The 9,735-nt window shown below is 36.4% G+C and overlaps 2 protein-coding genes across 2 annotated transcripts; one reads left to right on the top strand and one right to left on the bottom strand.

Annotated features, from left to right (window-relative positions):
* Positions 1–1,250: 1,250 nt before the first annotated feature.
* LOC141589852 (70 kDa peptidyl-prolyl isomerase-like) lies at positions 1,251–1,577 on the top strand. The gene has a single exon (XM_074410475.1). It carries the CDS (start codon positions 1,251–1,253, stop codon positions 1,575–1,577), a length of 327 nt encoding a protein of 108 aa, XP_074266576.1.
* A 1,628-nt stretch (positions 1,578–3,205) lies between these two features.
* On the bottom strand, positions 3,206–5,420 carry LOC141589851 (heat shock 70 kDa protein 18-like). The gene is made up of 2 exons (XM_074410474.1): positions 5,204–5,420; positions 3,206–4,962 (listed from the first exon to the last, which is right to left on the bottom strand). Exons 1-2 carry the CDS (start codon positions 5,418–5,420, stop codon positions 3,206–3,208), a joined length of 1,974 nt encoding a protein of 657 aa, XP_074266575.1.
* Positions 5,421–9,735: the final 4,315 nt, after the last annotated feature.

Raw genomic sequence — 9,735 nt, 5'->3', positions numbered from 1 at the left:
CACCCTTTAGTCAAAAGTCGAGCGGTCCATGGGCTAATGGGACGTAAGTACGTAACACTAAACTTTAACTGTTAATTACGTATTCGGTATAGAATGACTTCAATTTAAACTACTTTTTATATCTCATACCTTGATTTGAAATTTGAAGTTAGGTGTATAATATACTCCCTCCTAGTCACTATTTTCTCTCCTTTGTTTGTGGGCACGGATATTAAGGCGAGGAATAAAATAAGAGTAAAAGAGTTGAGTGGAGTTTGGTGGTATGAGAGAGGTATGAATAATTAAGAGTTAAATAAGGAATTGTGGGGCCAATACATTAAGAAAAATAATAAAATATGGGTAAAAGAGTAGGGTGGGTTTTGGTGATAGGAGAGAGGGATGAATAAAATAAGAGTAAAAGTTTGCAAAATAAGAAAGGGGAAGAAAACCTGAATAATCCGTTTAATGAAATGGGGAAGAAAATAATGAATAAGAGGGAGTATATGGATAGTGAAGGAATACATATAAGGGTAGAGGTAAAGATTGGATGTATACATTATTATAACTTGTAATACACGGTAATTAGTGGTGTTTTGAATATATGAGCCTATTGGAAAAACAATCAAATTTTAATTAGCATGGAGATATTTGGAAAAACAACGGTTTAGGTTCGACTTTATTAAATAAAAATATGTTTTTATTTTCTTTCATTAAAAAAATATTATTTAAAACAATTAATATACACAAATAAATTAAAAATTTATTATCTTATATTTTTATGGATTGGGCGGGGTGGCCCGTTCTGAAAAGCTTGTGTCCATGTCCGGCCCATTTACTTAATTGGGACGGGCTTGTCCAGCCCATGACCCATTTTTTAGAAAATTTTGTGTCCAAGTCCGCAAAAAATAAGGGCCGGATGGGCCGGGTTATTGGCCGGTATGACCCATAAACAACTCTACCCTATCGTTAGCGCAGCTGGGCCTAATCAGTATTAGAGCCCACAGTAGTATTATTACAAGTCCGACTTATAATTATACTAATTCTGTACCTTTTGTGTATAACCCAATAGACCCACTTAAGACTATCAGACACATAAACCGTTAAGTGTCAAATCGATATTGGCCTCTAGAAAGGCATATCCACGACTACATAAACTCAAGAGGGTTAATTCGTATAGAAAAGTGGACATATGTCCTCCGGTATGAGTTTTATTCAAAGAATCACTTTGATTATAACTTGTGATTATAAGGATAATCAAAGCTTTAAAGGATATGGGCAATAATCTTTTCAAAGAAAAATGTTTTGGACCAGCTGCAGCTTGTTACGACGAAGCGTGTAAGCTCCTAGGTCTTGTTGTTGGAATGAAAGCTAGTTATGACACTAATTCCATGTCTGATCTTGCGGTCTCCCTGAATTTAAATTTGGCCGCTTGTGCTTTAAAGCTTGTTGAGTATGAGGCAGCAAAGGATCTTTGTTCTATGATCCTATCGTCTTTCTCTCATAATATCAAGGCTCTCTCCCGAAGAAACTCGGCGTTTATGAAGTTGAATAAGTTTTTAGATGCTCAATCAGATTTTGAAGAGGCTCTTTTGGTTTAACCTAAGAATAAGGACATTCTTAGAGAATTGGGTATGGTTAAGAATTGTTTTACTATTAATTCGAATGGTAAGAGGTGTATAGATGATCACTCCACGCGACCACGCATGTTGAAACTAGGAAGGGTAAAATACATGTTCAAAATGATTGGCTTGTTGGGAATACATCGTCTGAGTCTCGGTATTGTTCTAAAAGTGACTCTTGTTTTGGATCTACTAGTGTTCAAGATGGTAATTATAACTTTAGCTATTCTGGTGCTAGTATTACACATTCTTTAGTTACTGAGAAACACGATATGGAGCTTGATACCAGCAAGCTTGTTTTGGATCAACAATCATGCATTAAATCCGATTCAATAACCTCTTCAAGTGAGATCTCTTGTAATTTGGATGGCTGTTCTAATATTGATTCTTCTGATAATATTGATCCTAATTTGGATCTGAACTTAAAGCCTGACGATACTCGTGGGACGGAGAAGACCTTGCTGTATTTTAGCAAAAGAAGGGGGGGGGTGGGGTGGTCATTCCGTAATAAAGATTGATACTCGTACATATAAAAAACTCCTTGAAGGTAAAGAAGTGAGTTTTTTTTCCAGAAATCTCAAGTTTCTATTATGAGAATGCGAATCGTTCAGCGAAATATCATTGAGCCTGAGATAGTGCTTGGCACTCCCTATAAGAAGAAACAAAAAGGAGGAGAAGTAGGAAAAAATGTTCGCGGGCTGATATCCTGGCAGACGATACCAAAAGTGATGCAAGATCTGTGTCCTCGGTTGATATTGTCAAGGCCACTGATTGTGACATGCCTGTTGAAAATGCTACTCTATGTCTCTCATGTGAGTTTGTTAGCAATAATGCCTTAGGTGATTCAATGGATTCCACTCATCATCTTCCACCTTTCGTATTCACTTCTACCAAGAGGACGATTCCTAAAGCTTTTAGTGCTAAAAGATAAGCATCAAGAACTCAAAGCCGAAGAGATGAATCTCCAAGACGCAATGTTTATTTTTATCCAGGTAAATTCCCACGTTCTCGTGACGTGAGTATGTCTTGTTGTAAGTACTCTCCTAAAGCTCAACTACCGAAGAAAAGAAAAGGAATGACGTCCTCAATGTGCTACTCCAAAAGCTCTCTGAAGAAACCCCGTTTTTTAAGTACCCCCAACCCTAGTTTATGTTTTTGTAATAATAATGTAGTATTTGCACCTGACTTAGGGAGTCAGATGTGCTCTATGTACAAACTTTCTTTACGGTTGCCAAAAAAAAAAAAAAAAGAATAACTTGTTTCCACTTTTGAAATGCTTTGAGGAAAAAAAAAAGAAGTGAAAATAAACTCTCCGGCTCATTAAACTTGTTACCTAAAATGTCAATCTTGACATGGCCGCCTATCTCCTCGTCACCGATCACCTTTGATGAACCCTCCAACTCTCCTACCGGCGAAACACCAAGCCGAAAATTAACTTGAATTGAATTTATTGATGAAGGAAGACACAAAAGAAACCAAATGATCCAGATATAAACACAGTTAAAAAAACAAATGATCCAGATATAAGCACAAAGTTTTACTAGACCGGCAAGCTTAATAAAATTGTTGCATGTAGACATGTAGTATGTTGTAATCAAGATGCAATCTCAGTTGTTGACTATATACTGTAGCTCGCTCAACTTGTCTTCATACTTAGAAAATTCGGAAAGATTTGAGTTCAGTTTCATCCACTGAAACGTCGTCTCTACGGCTTCCCTTACCCGTTGCTCCCTTGCGTTTTGAACGATCCCAATTTTATTCAATCTTTCCAATATGGTATTAGAATAGCTCTCTAGATTGCTCTTAGCTTGCAATAATTTTTTCCGATCCCTGTCGTGGGCCTTATACCTTTCAGCCTCTGCTATCATCCTCTCGATATCCTCCCTTGAAAGCCGCCCGTTCCATTTTCTAATGGTGATTGGATTCATCTCTTGTATCATTGTTTCAGATTCTGACACATTCCAAATGCCATCTACATCTATCTCAAAGTAGACATTGAGTTCAAAAGTACCTCTAGGTCCACGAGGAAACTCGGTAAAAGAAAAGCTACCAACAAGCTTGTAATTAGTTTTGTTAAAGGAAAAGTAGTTACAAAATTTTGAGGGAATGTGATGCATAATTATTGAGAAAATGTGATGCATAATTTTTGTGGGAATGTGATTAATAATTATTGAGGGAATGCAATTAATAATTTTAGAGAAATAGCCATTAGTATTTTGTGTCTCTTCTTCATGAACATATAATGTATTATCGGATTGAGAGCAACAGTTCACCTTTGTTGGAATAGTAGTGTTCTTACGGATAAGGAGATCCATGGTGCGATCACGATTATATACACCAACAGATAAAGGCGTGACATCCGACAATACAAAGTCCTTATGCCTGGTAACAACACCACCTAAGATAGCGGCATACATTGCAGCGCCACACGCTACAGCTTCATCAGGATGAATGCTCTTACAAAGTTCCTTCCCGTCAAAGTAGTCCTTCAATATCTGTTGAACTTTTGGCACCCTGGATGACCCACCAACGAGAACGACATCATCAACATCACTCTTCGTTATGCCAGCAAACTTCAAGCATTGATCAACTGCATCCGTACACTTGCCAAATAAATCTAAGTTCAACTTCTCAAAATGAGCACGGGTGATAGTTGAACTGAAATCAATGCCCTCGAAGAGGTAATCAATCTCAACATCAGCCTGTGGAAGTAAAGAGAGTATCCTTTTCGCTCTCTCCGATGCAACTCTCAATCTTGTAAGAGCCCTATGGTTATTGCTTACATCCTTTCCGTGCTCCTGCTTAAACTCCTTAGCAAACTCGCCCACCATTTTATTGTCAAAGTCTGTTCCACCGAGGTGGCTGTCTCCAACTGTAGATTTTACTTGTATTCCGCCCTTCTCCATTTCTACCAAAGAAACATCAAATGTTCCTCCTCCAAGGTCAAACACCAACACATTCTTTTTAGTATCACAAATTTTGTTAACCTTCGTGTCCAAACAATAATAAGCGATTGCAGCAGCTGTCGGTTCATTTATGAGACGAATCACATTGAGCCCTGCAATGGTTCCAGCATCTTTAGTTGCTTGACGCTGCCAATTGTTGAAGTGTGCTGGTACTGTGATAATGGCATTGTTTACTGTGGTACCAAGAAAAGCCTCAGCGACACGTTTCATGTCCGCTAAGTTCATGGCAGTTATCTCTTCAGGAGTGAATCTTTTAACTTCCCCCATATACTTGACAACAATCATTGGCTGATCTTGTTTGTCTGGGTCTATCCCATCTATAACCTTAAATGGCCACCGTTTAGTGTCGTCCTGAACATTATTATCGCTGAATCGACTACCTATAAGCCTTTTAGCATCTGTGAAAATTAAATATAGGACAGACTAAATAATTTTGAACATGAAATATTTATTATGAGTATATGGAATAGATTAACCGAAAAAGACAATTAAGAATAAATTACCAAATATAAATTCATATGTAAGATAAACAGAATGGGAAATGGTAATTCTCACTTCCTCAGAAAGCAGTTAACAGGAAAATTTACATTTAGAAAGGGGATAAAAAGAGAGATTAACAGACGGAAAAAAATAACGAACCAAAAACAGTATTGGCAAGGTTCCTTGAAGCTTGATATATTGCAGCTTCACCAAAGAGACGTTCATAGTCTGTGAAGGACACGCAAGAGGGAGTAGTGCGGCTACCCAGCTCATTCGGGATTACCTCAACATGGCCTTGGCGCCAAACTGCAACGCATGAGTTTGTCGTTCCAAGATCGATCCCTATCACCGGCCAGTCTCCTATATTTCCTGCCATTCTTTCGCTTTGCAAACCTCTTCTTAAACCAAAACGTAGATACTAGTGAGCAAAAAGCGGCAGTCGGGTAGTTAACTAAATGTACTTAAAGCTAGTGTTCCTTAAGACACAGTAATTTTCATCCAAATTACATTTCTAGATTTATTCATAGTCAACAGGGAAACATATCACATTTTCTTAAATCTAACCTTCAATTAAAAAGGAGTAATATGTGGAATTAAAGTAGTAATTTACTACTCCATAATTTCGTATTAGGATAGTCCATAGAACCTGATCTTATAATACTACTAACCGTTTTATAACAATAAGGAATAAATTCAAGGATTTTTTGTCAAACACAACCTTTAAAAAAACTTTTTGCGAAACACTACCTTTAAAAAAATTATTTGTAATACACAACCTTTAAAAACCAAAATGTTGCAAAACATTACTTTTTTGCCGGATTCCGTTAGCTTAATTCATTTCCGGTGTCATGATAGTTTGCACGTGCAAGTATGTTTGACTTTTTTTTGTTCTCCCTCCAATTCATCCCCTCTTTCTTAATTTTCCCTCCATTTATCCAACAAACCCTTTATATTTAATTCCCCCGACAAAAACCACCCTCCCTCTTCATCTCATTATCATCCCCTTCCCCACTTCCCTGTCCCTCTCTCTCTCTCTCTACAATGTCCAGTGACAGTTCAATATCTTCGTTAACTCCACTTCACAAATGTCGTTGTGGCATCCTTGCCGCCTTGAGAACTTCCATGACGGAAAAAAAAATCCAGGAAGAAGGTTTCTAACATGTAAGTGTTACAACCCGGGAACTCAAATGCGTGGATACAACTATTTCAAGTGGGTTGACAATCCTTTGAATGAAATTAGTAGTTTGAAGTCGGAAATTGTGGAACAAAAATTGAGATTAGAGGCTGACATTGAGTATATGACTATAGAATTGTAGCTTCTAAGGAAGAAAAATAAAAGGATTTTTTTTTTGGTGAACTAATAGAGTAATTAATGGGTAGTCATCACCAAATTTTTATTAATTTGGTCAAACTCCGGCAAAAAAGTAGTGTTTTGCAACTTCTGGGTTTTTAAAGGTTGTGTTTTACAAATAAGTTTTTTAAAGGTAGTGTTTCGCAAAGAGTGTTTTTTAAAGGTTGTGTTTGACAAAAAAATACACGCAACACGCCTATTAGTTTTCACAAAATCTCACTTGCCACTGTTTTAAGCTTAAGAGAGAACAAGAGTTAGTTCAAGCCTCAACTGGTGAGAGTTCTCTTACCTTAGCCATGAAGTTAGAGGTTCGATTTTAACCCGCGATATAGTGGACTCATATGAACCCAAAAAAAATAAAACTGTCTTAAGCTTAGCACAATCTCTTTTATGTTATGTGGTTCATTTAATACTTGCTGCTACAATTACGTTTTCATCAGTTTCAAATTGTGTTCAACAAAACAATAGATCTAAATAATTGTACTGTATTCCGGAAGGAGTATTATTTGTGTATTTGTTTGAGTATATAAATATGAGGGTGGGGTACGGAAATGTTGACAGAGGTGGCCAATTGGGCAGGTTGGCCCAACCCAGCCTCGCCGGTCAAACGAGTCGCCACTCCCATAATCAACTGTATCCAAATCACAATTTAATTTAAGATAAGCAAAATTCCTAATTCGAGCCAGATAAGGGTTGCCTTCCCCCAACTCGTCCTAAACTCCTAACTACGATGACCATGCCATATTGACCCGTGACCCGACAAGACGCGGCTATGTGTGTAGTATCTTTGTGGTCATCGGCTAGACGGCTGTTCCCAACAGCCCTTTTTTTTTATTGTTTTTGAATCATCGTTTTTTTTTCATACATATTTATTTGATAATTTACTTTTTCAACTCATAACTCTCACATAATTCTCTCATCCTTGCCCTCTAATCTCTACTACAATTATCTTATTCTCTAATTATTTTAGTTCTATCTAAATTTCATTTATATTTATTTGATAATTTACATTTCAATATTTAGCAACTCCAATGGCAAGCTACAAAACCTTGTAGCTTGTCTTGCCCCATATTTTTTCTTAGCAAAAAACTTTTAAGCTACAACACCCTTTAATGGTAAGCTACAATAGATGTAGCTTCAAATGTCCCACTAACAAATAAATATTATAATACAAATTATTTTATTGTTTTTTAATTATTTATCTTATTATTTTAAAGGTCAAGCTACGTAGGTTAACAAAGCTACACCCGCTCGTAAGCAGGATGCACCTTTTGTACTCCAACGGTAAGCATACTGCTTGACAATTTACAATATTTACAAGCAAGTTCTTAAATGCAACCATTGGAGTAACGTAAGGCACACATTGAAAAGCTAAGATTTGCAAGAATATAACATGAAAAAATAAATAATAAAATTGATGCACACACACATTTTCACCATAATAAATGAATTGTTTTCATGCATCAAATGAATATGATGTTGTAATATACTCAGTATGTATATGCTACATATTAAAAAATAGTAGATTTCGACTAATATAATATCAGAATATGCCCTTTAGCAATCATATTGCTCAATCTACTAATTAGGATCAAATCTACTCATTTTAGTATTTCACCCATTATGTTATTTACCAAACAAGGCCATTGTAGATTCTGAGCTATGAAATCTTAAACATGGGAATCAGGCGATCATATATACGTATTAGACCTCCCTTAATATGAACAATTGTTTGGTTCTCAATAACTTGTATGAAAGTACATTGTAAATTATAATAACAAGAAAAAAGAAACTATTACCAAAATAGTAGGGTTATAGGATCTTAGATACGTATTTCTCCCTCGATTCAAATTTAAATAAGTCAATTACTTTATGACAATTATTCATTACGGTGAGATTATTCATACTTATTGTTATACATAAGTTAAAAAGAGTCATGTAACATGTTATTTGAGTTATCATTATACGAGGACAATAAAGAATAAGAGAGATTTTTCTTTTTGGCGAAGAATAAGAGACATTAAGGTAAGTGAATTGATAAAATACCTGAACCGGAGATTTAAGAAGTCTATTCAGCTGCCGAAATTACAAATACAAAGTAGATAATAGTATACACACATTTATAGACTCGTCATCGCCCTTTTCGCGTTGAATTTAATCGTGCTAATTTGTGTGTTGCTCATCACATTGGGAAGAGAAGTATAGGATGAACCAAGTCAACTTGAGTACGACGACGGATGAAGTTTAAGACGTGGTCGTTATATTTAGGGCTGTCAATGATATGAGCCGGCTTGTTGAGCCCTTGGAATCGGCTCGGTCAAAGCTCGACTCGTGCTCGGTCAAAACGAGCTCGAGCTCGAGCCGAGCTTGGCTAAATACGAGCCGAGCCCGAGCTCAGCAAGGCTCGGCTCGGAAGCTCGTTTGGGCTCGTTTATAAATTTTTTGTATGATCTTTATGTTGTAGTATTATGTTTATTTCAAATTATATGTTATTTAGACATTTATATAAGTATATTATGATATAATATTTTTTAGTATTTATAATTTAGTTGTTTTTCAAAAATATTTATATTTAATTATATTTAAAAGGTGAGAAAGTGAAAATATATAATGACAAAACTAGCTCGATTCGAACTCGAGCCGAGCTCGAGCTTTTCCCGAGCCGAGCTCGAGGCTCAATTTTTTAAGCTCGACGAGCTTCGAGCCAAGCCCGAGCTCGAGCTAAAAAATTCGAGCCGGGCCCGAGCCCACCTGAGTTCGAGCTCAGCTCGGCTCGTTTACACCCCTAGTTATATTAACGGGTCTCTTTCTCTCCATGTAAATAATATCGTCTTTTAATTTAAGATTTTTCTCAATTTCCTTTTATTTTAACCTCTATTTTAATTGATTGTGAGAGTCGTTTGAATTTAAGACGATATTAAATAAGAAGTGGTGTATACTAGGTTGTGACATGCTATTTCCTACCCATATTACTAAAATCTCACATTTTTTCCGACTTTGCACCTCTCTACCCTAAGGGTGTGTTTGGATTGAGAGGTTTGAAGGGAAAAGAAAAGGAAGGAGAGTAGGGGATTTAAAATCCCTTGTTTAAATAACAAATGAGAGTGAAGAGGAATAGAGGGAGAAGGATTTGGGGAGAATCAATTTCCCTCTTCTAAACCTAATTAAAATTTCTCTACAATAAGCGGCATATAATCAATATTTTGGCGATAGGTTGAGTCTGTTAGAACACACTTGGTTGATGATGCCAAGTTTCCTTGTTATTTGATTGTTTGTTCTTATTACAAATGCTTAGTGATTGAAACAATCAAATGGACTCTCAAGAAGGCTTAACATGATC

Source organism: Silene latifolia, chromosome 7 (genome assembly GCF_048544455.1).
Source record: "Silene latifolia isolate original U9 population chromosome 7, ASM4854445v1, whole genome shotgun sequence".
NCBI lineage: Eukaryota > Viridiplantae > Streptophyta > Magnoliopsida > Caryophyllales > Caryophyllaceae > Silene > Silene latifolia.
The sequence above is the reverse complement of the archived record's forward strand: the minus strand, read 5'-3'. Positions and strand labels throughout refer to the sequence as shown.